This window comes from Bubalus kerabau, chromosome 5 (genome assembly GCF_029407905.1).
Source record: "Bubalus kerabau isolate K-KA32 ecotype Philippines breed swamp buffalo chromosome 5, PCC_UOA_SB_1v2, whole genome shotgun sequence".
NCBI lineage: Eukaryota > Metazoa > Chordata > Mammalia > Artiodactyla > Bovidae > Bubalus > Bubalus kerabau.
The window spans coordinates 110,493,183-110,508,881 of NC_073628.1; the positions used below are offsets into that span (position 1 = coordinate 110,493,183).

The 15,699-nt window shown below is 37.1% G+C and overlaps 1 protein-coding gene across 5 annotated transcripts in view; it reads left to right on the forward strand.

Moving 5' to 3' along the window:
• Positions 1-15,699, forward strand: part of RABGAP1L (RAB GTPase activating protein 1 like) — a 742,566-nt gene that overhangs the window by 134,238 nt on the left and 592,629 nt on the right. For all 5 annotated transcript variants that reach the window (XM_055582719.1, XM_055582720.1, XM_055582718.1 and 2 more), the window contains exons 8-9: positions 7,584-7,650; positions 13,005-13,107. In XM_055582719.1, coding sequence (XP_055438694.1) covers positions 7,584-7,650; positions 13,005-13,107 — 170 coding nt within the window. The remainder of the gene's footprint in view (positions 1-7,583; positions 7,651-13,004; positions 13,108-15,699) is intronic.

Genomic DNA, 15,699 nt, shown 5'->3' on the forward strand with positions numbered 1-15,699 from the left:
CCAACAAGGAAGCCCATATAGATACTAACTTAGTATTAAAAGCTGTGTCAAGCTCTGTTTCGAGTAAAAGACTGGCTGGGCAGTGTGGAAGGTCAAACTTCACTTCTTAATAATACTGGCAGTTATTGTTTAGTCGCTTAGTCATGGCTGACTCTGGGACAGCATGGACTGCAGCATGCAAGGCTTCCCTGTCCTTCACCATCTCTTGGAGCTTGCTCAAACTCATGTCCATTGAGTTGGTGATGCCATCCAACCATCTCATCCTCTGTCATCCCCTTCTCCTCCTGCCTTCAATCTTTCCCAGCATTAGGATCTTTTCCAGTGAGTCAGCTTTTCGCATCAGGTGGCCCAAGTATTGGATCTTCAGCTTCAACACTTCCAATGAATATTCAGGGTTGATTTCCTTTAGGACTGACTGGTTTGATCTCTTTGCTGTCCAAGGGACTCTCAAGAGTCTTCTCCAACACCACAGTTCGAAAGCATCAGTTCTTTGATGCTCAGCCTTTTTTATTGTCCAGCTCTCACATCCATACATGGAAAAACCATAGCTTTGACTATAAGGACCTTTGAAGGCAAAGTGGTGTCACTGCTTTTTAATACGCTGTCTAGGTTTGTCATTGCTTTTCTTCCAAGAAACAAGTGTCTTTTAATTTCATGACTGCAGTCACCTTCCACAGTGATTTTTGGAGCCCAAGAAAATAAAGTCTGTCACTGTTTACATTGTTTCCACATCTATTTGCTGTGAAGTGATGGAACTGGATGCTCTGATCTTTGTTTTTTGAATGTTGATTTTCAAGCCAGGTTTTTCACTCTCTTTTTTCACTTTCATCAAGAGGCTGTTTAATTCCTCCTTTCTGCCATAATGGTGGGGTCATCTGCATATCAGAGATTATTGATATTTCTCCTGGCAGTCTACAGAAATGGTATGGACCTAACAGAAGCAGAAGATATTAAGAAAAAGTGGCAAGAATACACAGAAGAACTATACAAAAAAGGCCTTCATGACCCAGATAATCACGATGATGTGATCACTTTCCTAGAGCCAGACATCTTGGAATGGGAAGTCAAGTGGGCCTTAGGAAGCTTCACTATGAACAAAGCTAGTGGAGGTGATGGAATTCCAGTTGAGCTATTTCAAATCCTAAAAGATGATGCTTTGAAAATGCTGCACTCCATATGCCAGCAAATTTGGAAAATGCAACAGTGGCCACAGGAGTGGAAAAGGTCACTTTTCATTCAAATCCCAAGGAAAGGCAATGCCAAAGAATGCTCAAATTACTGCACAGTTGCACTCATCTCACATGCTAGTAAAGTAATGTTGAAAATTCTCCAAGCCAGTCTTCAGCAGTATGTGAACCATGAATTTCCAGATCTTGAAGCTGGATTTATAAAGGGCAGAGGAACCAGAGATCAAATTGCCAACATCCATTGGATCATCAAAAAAGCAAGAGAGTTCCAGAAAAACATCTATTTCTGCTTTATTGACTATGCCAAAGCCCTTGACTGTGTGGATCACAACAAACTGTGGAAAATCCTGAAAGAGATTGGATTACCAGACCACCTGACCTGCCTCCTGAGAAATCTGTGTGCAGGTCAGGAAGCAACAGTTAGAACTGGACATGGAACAACAGACTGTTTCCAAACTGGGAAAGGAGTATGTCAAGGCTGTATATTGTCACCCTGCTTGTCTAACTTATTGCAGAGTACATCATGAGAAATGCTGGGCTGGATGAAGGAATCAAGATTGCCGGGAGAAATATCAATAACCTCAGATACGCAGATGACACCACTGTTATGGCATAAAGTGAAGAGGAATTAAGGAGCCTCTTGATGAAAGTGAAAGAGGAGAGTGAAAAAGTTGGCTTAAAGCTCAACATTCAGAAAACTAAGATCGTGACATCCGGTCCCATCACTTCATGGGAAATAGATGGGGAAACAGTGGAAACAGTGACAGAGTTTATTTTGGGGGGCTCCAAAATCAACTGCAAATGGTGATTGCAGCCATGAAATTAAAAGACACTTACTCCTTAGAAAAAAGCTGTGAACAACCTAGAGAACATATTAAAAAGCAGAGACATTGCTTTGCCACCAAAGGTCCATCTAGTTAAAGCTATGGTTTTTCTAGTAGTCATGTATGGATATGAGAATTGGACTATAAAAAAAGCTGAGCACTGAAAAATTGATGCTTCTGAACTGTGGTGTTGGAGAAAACTCTTGAGAGTCCCTTGGATTGCAAGGAAATCCAACCAGTCGATCCTATAGGAAATATGTTATGAATATTCATTGCAAGGACTGATGCTGAAGCTGAAACTCCAACAGTTTGGCCATCTGATGTGAAAAATGGACTCACTGGAAAAGACCATGATGCTGGGAAAGATTCAAGGTGGGAGGAGAAGGGGTCGACAGAGGATGAGGTGGTTGGATGGCATCACGGACTCAATGGACATGAATTTGAGCAAGCTCCTGGAGTTGGTGATGATCAGGAAAGCATGAGTCCGTGGGTCGCAAAGAGTTGAACACAACTGAGCAGCTGAACTGGAACTGAACCTGGCAGTCTTAATTCCAGCTTGTGATCCATTGAGCCCGGTATCTCCATGTTGTAATGTGCATATAAGTAAAATAAGCAGGGTGACCATATACAGCCTTGACGTACCCCTTTCCCAAATTTGAACCAGTCCATTGTTCCATATAATGTATAATTGGCAACTACTCTGTAGTTTGTGGAGAAGGAAATGGCAACCCACTCCAGTGTTCTTGCTTGGAGAATCCCACGGATGGTGGAGCCTGGTGGGCTGCCATCTATGGGGTCGCACAGAGTCGGACACGACTGAAGCGACTTAGCAGCAGCGGCAGCAGCTATAGTTTGCAGTGTCCTTTCCCCATGAGACTTTTTCATTTTAACTGTATATTAACATAGTGAAACTATAAGCAGGTATATTTGTGTTTCAGAAATGTGGAAAGTGAGGCTTTGAAGTGTGTGACATGCCCAGGATCACACCAGGAATTTATAATTTTTTTCTGATACGCAAAAGGAGAGGGGGCAGCAGAGGATGAAATGGTTGGATAGCATCCCCTACTCAATGGACGTTATTTGAGCAAACTCCAGGAGATGGTGAAGGTCAGAAGAGCCTGGCATACTGCAGTCCATGGGATTGAAAAGAATTGGTCATGACTTAGCAGTTGAACAACAATGACTAATAGGCCAGAAAGGGACAAATTATAACATTAAGTGACTATGCAGTTTTGGAGTCAGAGTCATGGCCTACTAGTTATGTGGTTTGAACAAATCACTTGTACTTTCTGGAAACCAGTTTTGTCATTTGTTGTATAGAGATTGTTTTTAAAATGTGGATGCAACAGTATAATAAATGCCTGAAAGCATTCAATAAACAGCTGCTATAATATGGTAATTATTAATATGATAACACTATCATCTTATTCTCAGGAGGTTTGATTTCAAATTTTGGGTCAATAAATAATGTTGGATGTGTCTTCTCTGTGCTTTGTGCTCTGTACTAACAGCTATCATAGAACTTACCATACAGGTTGTAATTGTCTGTTATTTTCCTCCCATACTAGATTGTGAGCTCCTTGAAAAAAATAGGTGTAATAGCAGTTTGCTTAAAACATTATTTATAGAGTTAATAAGAGAAGGTTGAATGCTTTGAATTCCCTAGTGAAGCACTTAATATTCACATTAGGTGTTTGTGGTACTAATAATATCTAATTACTGAGATGTTATTCCTAATAGACCCAGCTTGTCTCCATAGGAATCATGTTGTGCTTTAATGAAATATAATTTTGGAAATGACTATTATAGCTTGATAGAAAACAATTATGCAGTTTTAATGCTGGAAGAATCCTTAGAGTTCATGTGTTGTACCTCTCCTATTTTGTAGAAGAGGAAGCAGAGGCCCAAGGGGATAGGTGCTTTCACTAAGGTCACACTGTTGTCACTTCGTGTTGACAAACAGTGAAGTGAAAGTTGCTCAGTCGTGTCTGACTCTTTGCGACCCCATGGACTATACAGTCTATGGAATTCTTCAGGACAGAATACTGGGGTGGGTATCTTTCCTTTCTCCAGGGGATCTTCCCAACCCAGGGTAGAACTCAGGTCTCCCACATTGCAAGTGGGTTCTTTACCAGCTGAGCCGCAAGGGAAGCCCAAGGATACTGGAGTGGGTATCCTATCCCTTCTCCAGGGGCTCTTCCCGACCCAGGAATCGGAACTGGGGTCTCCTGCATTGCAGGATGATTCTTTACCAACTGAGCTATCAGGGAATCCTGACAAACAGTATAAAACTTTAATTTTTAAAACAAGCAAAAGAAAAGCAGGGACAGTACTTTTTAAACCCTTAGTATTGGTTCCTGAAGGGGCTGAGATTAGAGATGAAGGAGAAATTCCCTACACACTTTGGTATTCTTTAGCTTTTTACAGTGACTATATGATAGTTTTGTAACTTAAATGAAAGTGAAGATTGCTCAGTCGTGTCCAACTCTTTGTGACCCCGTGGACTATACAGTCCATGGTATTCTCTGGGCCAGAATGCTGGAGTAGATAGCCTTTCCCCTATCCAGGGGATCTTCCCAACCCAGAATCGAACCCAGGTCTCCCGCTTTGAAGGCAGATTCTTTACCAGCTGAGCTACAAGGAAAGCCCTTTGTAACTTAAAAATGGTATAATTAGGACTTTGTTGGTGATCCAGTGAGTAAAACTCTGTGCTTCCAATGCAGGGGGCCCGGGTTTGATCCCTCATCAGGGAACTAGATCCCACATGCCACAAGTAAGATCCATCACAACCAAATAAAAAAATAAATAAGTAAATAAATAAACCAACCCCAAATCCTGTAATAGAAGAAATAAAACACCCATGAGAGATGCAAGCTGAAGCAAAATATGTAGAGAACGTGAGCCATGTCTTTGTCCTCATTGATCTGATGTTTTAGTTGGAGAAACTAAATTGTTTTAAATTAATTAATTTATTTTAATTGGAGGATAATTGCTTCACAATATTGTGATGGTTTTTGCCATACATCAACATGAATTGGCCACAGGGATACATCTGTCCCCCCATCCTGAACTCCCCTTCCTCCTCCCTCCCCACTCCATCCTCTGGGTTGTCTCAGAGCACCAGCTTTGGGTGCCCTGCTTCATACATCATACTTGTGCTGGTCATCTATTTTACATATGGTAATGTACATGTTTCAATACTATTCTCTCAAATATCCCACCCTTGCCTACTCCCACTGAGTATAAAAGTCTGTTCTTTACATCTGTGTCTCCTTTGCTGCCCTGCTTGTAGGATTGTCATTACCGTCTTTCTAAATTCCATCGGTTCAGTTCAGTTCAGTCGCTCAGACGTGTCTGACGCTTTGTGACCCCAAGGACTGCAGCATGCCAGGCTTCTCTGTGTATCATCAACTCCTGGAGCTTGCTCAAACTTCATGTCCATCGAGTCAGTGATGCCATCCAACCATCTCATCCTCTGTTTTCTGCTTCTCCTCCTGCCCCTAATCCCTCCCAGCATCAGGGTCTTTTCCAATGACTCAGTTTGTCGCATCAAGTGGCCAGAGTATTGGAGTTTCAGCTTCAGCATCAGTCCTTCCAAAGAATATTCAGGACTGATTTCCTTTAGGATGGACTAGTTGGATGTCCTTGCAGTCCAAGGGACTCTCAGGAGTCTTCTCCAACACCACGGTTCAAAAGCATCATTTCTTTGGTGCTAAGCTTTCTTTATAGTCCAACTCTCACACCTACACATGACTACTGGAAAAAAACTATTCCATATACATGCATACAGTATTTGTCTTTCTCTTTCTGACTCACTTCACTCTGTATGATAGGCACCAGTTTCATCCATCTCATTAGAACTGACTCAAATGCATTCCTTTTTATAGCTGAGGAATATTCCATTGTGCATTTATACCACAACTTCTTTATCCTCTCGTCTGTTGATGGACATCTATGTTACTTCCATGTCCTAGCTGTTGTGAACAGTGCTTCAGTGAACATTGGGGTACATTTGTCTCCTTCAATTCTGGTTTTCCCAGGGTGTATGCCCAGCAGTGGGATTGCTGGGTCGTGTAGCAGTTCTATTCTCAGTTTTTAAAGGAATCTCCACTCTGTTTTCCATAGTTATAAAGAATTTAAGGAACAGTTAGAAATAGTACAATGAAGTAGCTGATTAATTAATATTTAATTTGTATAGACAGTGTTTGTTATGTGAGTTCGAAGTTCATAGCAATGTATAGGAAGCATATTAAAATTAAGAGTATTAGGTTATAATTATCTCTATTTTAGTTGATTATATTTTGCTCACAATAGTGTGTTTGGAATGTTTTCCTCAAAGCTTACTGACTTTGTTGTATCTTTATTATATACTTGATCATTTTTACATGACTTCTGGAAGGTATCCTCAAATATTTACAGGAAGTAAATATTGTTTTACCACTTACTAAGCTCATATTTTCATAGGACCACTCTCTGTCTTGTTTATGGAAGGAAAAACCCTGCCACTGGAAAAGTAAACCTTTGGAAAACAAGGATCAGATTTAGTATTGACTGCTCAGCTGCCATTATTTTGAAATTTAAAAAATCTTACATTTAGTTTGTTTATATTCTTTACTCCTTTTATAAAATGCTCCGTAGTGTATTTTTAACATTTGGAAAGCTGTAATAGAAACTACTCTATTCTAGTAAGTGTGGGTATACATTGTTGGCAGAGAGAGGCTCACTGTGGATAGATCACATTGCCTCTTGAGTACAAGAGGTATGTAATAGCCATATGAGTTTAAGTAAATTAACTTTTCTGGAGTTTACGTTTGCTAACAATAAAGAAAAAATAATAATACCATAACAAATATAAAGAACTGTTAGGTGTAATTGAATTTTATAGTTGATGAAAACCCTTTACAAATAAAGTGATAGTGTTAATTGGATTCCTAAAATTTCCTTAGTATCAGGAGGCACAGAATAAGTATTTAATAATATATTATATTCTGGATAGTATCTTCACTAGTATAATAGCATTTTTTAGTAATGAGTTTCATATAACTTTTTTTTTTCAAACTGAAGATACAGTATTGATAGTCTGCTCAGTGAACATGCCTGTGGGGGGCCAGGTGATTGCCTGTATTAACGTGGCTTGATGCAGAGAGTACAGTGTTTCATTCTAATTTTTTAAAGTTTTCTTACTTTTAATTTAATTAGGTTAGTTGATCTTGATCAGTATGTTTGGAATAACTCTAAGGCAAACAATCTCTAATTTTTACCTAGAAAGTAGTTCATGTCTCAGTACTGTATTTTGTTTCAGTTAACAATTTGTGGCTATTTTTATCACAGTTTCTGTTCATTGGTCATCTTTCAGAAGCAGAAATAGAGATCTGGGAATTTAAATAATTTATTTCTGTGTGATTTTATTATGTATCTTGATGGATTCTTATTTGTGGTGTTTCTCTAAAATGTTATTTTTAAGTATAGAGCTAGACAGATTGTATAGTTACTATTAAAAGGCTTTTGCTCACTGGGCTTCTATATATTCTTGATACCTCATTTCTTCTTTTTTTCCCCCCAATATTTTCAGATGTTTTGGAATGTTATTAAGCCCAGGTCGAAACGTGAAGAACAGTGACATGCATTTACTGGATATGGTAATGAAAATCTTTAGCACCTTAACCAAGTATAGATGATAGTTATTTTATGTTCTTAAAGTATATTCTATTTTGAAATCTTGTCATTTTGTCAAAATTCTAACTTTCAGCCGTGTGATAGTAGTCATTTAATTTGGAACCCCATACTTAAAATTTCTAATGAGGGAGAAACTTAGGAGTTAAAAAATTTTGTAGAAAGAATCACATGCAAGTTGAAAGCAGATAAAAGGATAGTGTTATGAAAAAGTTCATCTACTCATCTGTTTGACTTCTTAGGAAAATATCCTTTCTTTGAGCCAAAAATAACAAGTACATGATTATAACAGGCATATCCAAAGTGGATATGGTTCCTTTCATTTATTTTAATGCAGTGTTATTGATATTAATTTGAGTATTATGATGGATGCATTTGTTTTCTTTAAAGCATTTCCTTTTCTGAATTTTTCCTTCTTGATTACCTTTCATTAGCCAAAGTATATTTATTGTGGGAGTGGTATTCATTTAAGGAATGCCCTTGAAGGTTAATATATATTCAAGAGTTGGTTTTTGATGTAAAAATGGCAAGCCATCTTAACTTTTAAACAAATACCTGTTAATAGTGTAGTTAATGAAAACATCCAGTTCATGGTTTAGAAGTGTTGTAAGAAATAGTTATTTTAGTATAAGTATAAAGTTCTTTACTTAAATGAGATTTTTTTTTTTTTTTAGGTAGCACTACATGTTCTCCTTTCAGCTGTATTTTGCAAATGTCATTTAAATATCACAAATTATATCAACTTTTTCTTTATTTCATGATAATTGATTTTTTAGTGGTAGCAGGATAGTTTATTCAGCATTTTTGAGCACCTAATTGTATGCCAAGTATTGTGTGGGGTACTGGCATTATAGGTATGGTAATAAAGTTCTAACGTCTTTGGGTTCATAGTCTTGTGATGGAAACAGATCTTTAAATCTGTAATGATATCATTGGGTTAAATGCTCTCATAGAGTTGGTGCAGTGAGCCACAGAAATAGCGAGGAAGCATTGCTTGGGTAGGTAAGGTAAGCACAACCAGTTACATTTAGCTATTGGTTAAACAGATTAGCTATTGGTTCATCTCTCTTCCATCCATTTTTACAGCATATCAGTAATGCAGGTGGTTTTGCTTAAGGCAAGACATAACATTTTGGAGCCCTGAAAATTCTGTGAGGAGGTAGTTTCAAGGACATTAAATACTTATCAGGTCCTAGACTCTAATTAGTAATGATCTTGCAGAGTTTAAAAGATTAAGATGAATCACTGGCAGAGTTGTAGAGACCTGGCCTGAGCTTCTGATCCCCCCTCACTTGTAGTGCATCCCTCCACCTTGAAGAGGCCATACTGAAATCAAAGGCTTGTCAGCACTGAAGCTCCTGGAGGGAGCAGTGGGCTTACCAGTGCAACAAATAGTTGATCAAGTTGGAGGGTTTGTATGTACAGTTAACAGCAGTTGTGATTTGTTGTTACCCAATGTTGTTAATCTTTGTGGTATCTTAATATGCAGTTATTGAGCTTTAACCAGACTACATCTAATAAAAATGAACTCATTACCTTATAGTGAAGACTGTGGGACAGTTGTGGTTATTACAGGTTACACCTTTGTAATCACCTGAAATCATATTCCTTGTAACTTTGCCTCATGTGTCTTAGTTCTGCCCTCTAAAGCAAGATATTAATACTTCTATGACATATCCAAGTATGTGAACTCTTTGAAAACAGATTTCCCCTTGTACTTTATTCTGATAAACTTTGAAAAAGGGTACAATTGAACTTCAGAATTCATGAGGCTTTTCTGTTTGACTTGAATAATTTTTGAGCAGTGCATACTTTGTTCCCTGAATGCTAAGTGAGCAGGATGAGCTGAGACTTTTCTATACATTTTAAATTTTGTTTAATATAAAAGATACATGAAAAAGAAAGCTATATAAACAAAATATATTTTTAGTCAGCTGAATTACTTATATATATTATGCATAGTATATAAACAAAATCACATATAAATAAAATTAATTAAGTTCTTTTGGGGAGGTGCAGATAATGGACTCTGAATTTTCTCCCAGTAGTGAGAGTAGTTTTGAAGATACTTGTAGTGTAGGAATAAGGAAATGAGAATTTTTGATTTATAACCATCAGTACCTAGGAAAAGCTGAACAGGAAAGTACCAAAAAGAGGTGAAAACTGAGTAGAGTCAGATTTCATGGAACTGGAACACAACTTATAATCCTAGAGATGCCTCAGAAAGTTTGTGAAAGAAGTGAAAGAAAGTGAAGTTGCTCAGTCGAGTCTGACTCTTTGTGACCCCATGGACTGTAGCCTACCAGGTTCCTCTGTCCATAGGGATTTTCCAGGCAAGAGTACTGGAGTGGGTTGCCATTTCCTTCTCCAGGGGATCGTCCCGACCCAGGGATTGAACCTGCGTCTCCCGCGTTATAGGCAGATGCTTTTACTGTCTGAGCCACCAGGGAAGTCCAGAAAGTTTGTGGATCTTCATAATTAACTATTGAGACACTAGACCAGTAGTTGGACTCACAGGAATAAAATTTACATTGTAATCTAACACACTTATAAATGTTAAAAAAGCTGAAGTAAAATTTTTATGAAATAATTCTTAAATTATGAAATTTAAGAAATAGTGAAATTTATGAAATAATTCATGTTTGATGAAATCTGTTATTTTTTTCTTCTACTTGATTAAAAAGTGTGATCATAATCCACTAACTTGATTTTATGATCCACAAATGGGTCACAAACTGCTGTTTGGAAATCGTTAGCCTGTCAGCTCCATTAAGTCAGGACCATTCTCTTGTTTTCTTTGCTGGATACTCACAGGCATAGAGCGTAACTCATAGTAGGCTCATATTTGCTTAAGGAATGAATGGATTAGCGAGAACTTATGTTCCTTTGTTTCTTTGTGTGTTGTCTCCTTCTCCTGATAACATCTGTGTGCTTTACCCTGCTGTCCCTACTTGACCTCATAGCTTCGGCTTACTCATAACTTGACAGTAGTTCATTCACGGCTTTGTATGTGATTCTTCAGCTTATGTTCCATTGCAAAGTGCCATATTCTGTTTCTATTTCCTGGTTTATTTTCTTAAGAGGAGGGCATCTGGTGGTTCCAGCCTGGCCTCTTCGGGGCAGAGGTGTTTGTTGTCCAGATGTCTTTTCCCTGATGTCCCTGATCTTGTCAGCCTTCTTGGGGGAGGGAAGGCCTGCAGAGGAGCTCGGAAAGAACTCTAAAGCAAAGATTGTGAAAGTCTCTTCATAAGGGGATGGGAGCAAGCCAGACTATGTAATAGAAATATCAAGTACAATAACAGAAGTGACTCGAGGAGAAACTTTTATTGAAGGCTTTTAATGTATGAGACAGTATTTTTGTGGTTGTGAAGACTAAAAAGAAATAAAAATATGTTTGATTTGGTTAGGCTGTTTTGCTTACAGGGAACAAAGATTCACTTAGAGCACCTGAAGAACAAGAGGTACTTGACCTTGATGAAATTAGACCTGAACCTGAACAGTGGTCTCTGTCTGGTCTCTTTCTGTCTGCTTCCCCGCCCCGCATGGGCTTGCTCTTTCAGTGAGCCTCTTTCTTAGGAGCTGCCCCTGTTCTCACAGCCTCTGGTGCTCTGCTCCCTTTTCTCTTTCTGCACCACCTTCTCTCTCCTCCTCCCTTTCTCCCTCCATTGCCCGCCTCTTTCCTTTTTTCCCTGTCCTTGCCTTTTCCCTCCTTGTCCTTTCTCTCCCTCTCTGTCTCTTCTCTGCCCTCTCTCTAGGTTCCCCACTCTCTCTGCCCCTTCAACTCACCTCCTTTGTATGTGCCTTTGTTTTTTTGACTACATGATTCATTATTTTTAAGGATTTTTTTTTGTTTTCTCCGTTTCTTGCTTAACACTTTAGCAGTTTCCTAATACTCTGCTGTTCTTTATATATTTACCCCTACCTTAAATTCAGTTATAACTTCATTTTGCATGTGATCTGTCATTTTTGTATCAAAACCTTTCAGCCCCACTGCTGACTGCCCACTTTCTTTGGTATTTGTTAATTGAAAGAAAGAATTTGATTGGTCTAGCTCATTTTTTGGACTCAAGCATAGCATAAGCTCTTGTCCAGAAATGAACTAGATATTTTGGGGTCAGGTGCTCATTCTTGCTTTGAATGGGAGTCTAATTAGACAGTAGAGAGAGAGGATAGGCACATGGAAGGGAGGGAGACAGGGAAAGAGAATGAATATGAATATATAAGTGCGTTGGAGGTACTGAGTGGATTTCCTTTACATGGTCTTGAGTGTTTTTCTCCTCTGCTTTATAGTCTAATCAGTGAACTATCACCAGTACACTAGAAAAATGTACATACTAATTACCACCTGACTGAAATAGTTTCATAAGGATTCAGAGAAGCATCTCTGTGTGGGAAATACTGAAAAAAAACTTTTTTGTCTTTTAGCCTGAACTTTTTAGCGCTCTCCATTCATAATATGAGGAAATTGGTACAGAAAATTGAAAGTATTGTAGATAATAATATTCTTTTGCAAATGCTCTATTTGTATACTGTGTGCTTTTCTCCCTTGGGACAGCCTTTAAGCTCCTCCACACCACATACACATACATATACACAACTGCATGTGGCCTTGCTTTCACTATAGAAGTTTCTGCTTTAGTGAGACTCAAGATCAGGCTTGGTAAAAGTCTTAAGGGGTGGAGGAAGTGAAGAGGAAGAAGAGAAGAGAAGCAGAGAATGGAAGAAGGAGAATAAATATAAGGGTAGAGGAAGATAGTTAACAATCTTGGGTATAGATACAAACCAGTATTAGTCTCCTAATACTGATTTATGATTGTAAGAAAGTGTCTGTATATCTGGCATATAGACAATAGAAAAGTATTAACTTTAAAGGTGTTAATTGTGACAAAGGTAATTAGTTATTTTAAGAATATATTAAAAATTAGAACATTAGAAGAAAAATTTTAATATTTTCCTGTGATTAGCTTAATTCTCACTTCATATATCCTTGTATGTCTGGGTATGTGAGATTTTGACAACCAGCATAAGATAAAGTTAAATAAAACTTCATACCAATACTGTGTTTTTGTGAGTCAACATCTAAGGGCATACCTTTTATCTTAGAGTATGTGTCTCTAAATAGAAATGCTGGAGAAAGCTGCAGGAGAATTTAATATTTAAAGAAATGCTTCTGTAGAGTGAAAAAAATTTACCAAGAAAATAAATGCCCTGAGTGTAAATTCAAATTTAATTAATTGAATTGCTTAAAGTAAGATGTAAATTAAAATGATGATTTTGGGAGTGTAAATATTCTCAGTGATTTCTGTTTGAAATGTCATAGGAATCCATGGGAAAGAGCTGTGATGGGAGAGCTTATGTTATCACTGGCATGTGGAACCCCAATGCACCAATATTTCTGGCACTTAATGAAGAAACCCCAAAAGGTGACTTTTCCTAAAAGATTACTCAATATTTATTATAAAATTTGCACTATGGACAATATTGTTTTTGCCATGTTTAAAAAATATTCTGGTACTTATTTTAAATGGAGTTATTCTTCTTTTCATACTTTATGTATCAGTGGGGATAACCTCCACTATTCAGAAGAAAGCCCTCCAAGGATATGTGGATTAATTTTATTACATTATTTAGGAAAGTATTTGGGCTTAGTGTTTCATGTGTCATAATAGCGTTGTTTTATTTGTAGGGGAAAAGACAGAATATGAAAAAAATGATGAAAGAAAATTCTGGAATTTTTGCATATCTTTGATATCTATTTTAACTTTTTTTCTTTATATTACAGATTACTTTTATATATATATAAATAAATATATATATGTATATATTTTAAATTTACTAATTGTTTATTCCAGTCTTTTGACGTTTGGGAATTTAGTAATGTATATTTAAGATTTAAGATTTCATTTGTGGCAAATACTTTTTTTCAAGCTTTTTATTTTTTCATTTTGTTAATATATCTAGTGTTAAACAGAATTTACACATGATAAATAGGCTCATTTTTCATTTTCTCATTGTTTTTATTTTTATTCCTGCTTTATCTAGATATCTGTTCATTGCCATGTGGTTTTTTGATGTTTTCTTCTCTACTGTCTGCCTTTAAACTAAAATTTAGTTTCCTCTCATGGAGTTATAGTGAAAGTTGTTGAGTTGTGTCCGGCTCTTTTGAGACCCCATGGACTGTACTGTCCGTGGAATTCTCCAGGCCAGAATACTGGAGTGGGTAGCTATTCCCTTCTCCAGGGGATCATCCCAACCCAGGGATTGAACCCAGGTTTCCTGCATTGCAGGCAGATTTTTTACCCGCTGAGCCACCAGGGAAGCCCAAGAATACTGGAGTGGGTAGCTTATCTTTCTCCAGAGGATCTTCCCAATCCAGGGGTCGAACCAGGGTCTCCTGCATTGCAGATGGATTCTTTACCAACTGAGCTACCAGGGAAGCCCTTCATGAGTTATAATCTTCTACTAAATGCTTTACTGTGATTCAACACAATAATTTATATTGAGAAAATATGGATCAGTTTGCTTGATCTTCAGTTTTATACTATTTACTTTATATCCACAATAGACTTTTGGTTAAAGACAGGAGCATTAGTGAATATGGATATGGAAAGATATTAATGAAGAACAGTAAATTATAATTATTCTTGAATTTAACAGGAGTATTTACCACTTCCATAAATTGCATGCATTTGATCACACATCAAGCTATTTCAAAATGAGGGCTAAAAAGAGAAAAATAATGATGACTATGTAAAATTTAGGTTTTCATATATTAGGAATAAATAATCTTTACACCCACAGTTTGTTATTTCTGGATACAGACTTGTGAATATCAGTCTATAAACTCCTTCCTTTTAATCATTCAGAAAATCAACATGAAAATGGAAAAATAAGCCAGCTGATAATTTTAATGAATAAAATACAGAAATTTCAAACAATAACTTATAAAAGCAGTTTTTATCTGTTTTTAATGTAACACAGTTCAGTTTCATTTTGTATTTTAACACCTATTTGGTTGTCAATTAAAAATAATATATTTAAAAATTTATTCAATTAAACTATATAATTCTATATCAAAATAACATCCTGATACAGTGTTGAGAGAATCTCAGTTTCTCTTGACTTGGCATATAGAATTGTACATTTAGTACAAATGTAATACATCTTTTGTTGAGTTTAATTATATTAATAGAAGTATAGTTGATGATTTTAAATGTTGTATAATGGTTAAAAAGAAATTATTGAAGGTTTCTTCTAATGGTAGGCTTGATTATTTGAACTTTCCTTTTAACTGAGAACTGACAATTGCAGATGAAATATATTTTTAAATTTTAAAATAATTTAAAAATAATGCAGTTATATGGAATAATGAAACCACAGGTTCAAAAAGCCCAATGAATTTCAAAAGGGTAAATCAAGTCCATATCAGCCTATTATCAGTTCAGTTCAGTCGGTGAGTTGTGTCCAACTCTTTGCGACCCCATGGACTGCAGCACATCAGGGTTCCCTGTCTATCACCAACTCCCAGTTGTCCATCAACCTATCATAGTGAAACTAAAGAAAACCAATAGACCCTGGCCTAGAAGATTCTAGATTAAAATTTAAAGGCGGCTGTAGCAAGTAAGAGTTTTAAATGGTAGCTGAAATGTTCACTTACAATAGTATACTGTTGTTGTCTAAAAAAGCACTTGCCAGGGCTCTGATATATATTATATATATATTTATAGTGTGTGCTCAGGCTCAAAGTTGTGTCCAGCTCTTTGCGACCCTGTGAACTGTAGCCTGCCAGGCTCCTCTCTGTCCATGGGATTTCGCAGGCATGAATGCTGGAGTATATTTTTATATATATATATATATATATATATAGAGAGAGAGAGAGAGAGAGAGTATATATAGAGTATTTTGTATGCTATATATAGAGTATAGGCTTTCCTTGTGGCTCAGCTGGTAAAGAATCCGCCTGCAATGTCAGAGACCTGGGTTTGATCCCTATGTTGGGAAGATCCCCTGGAGAA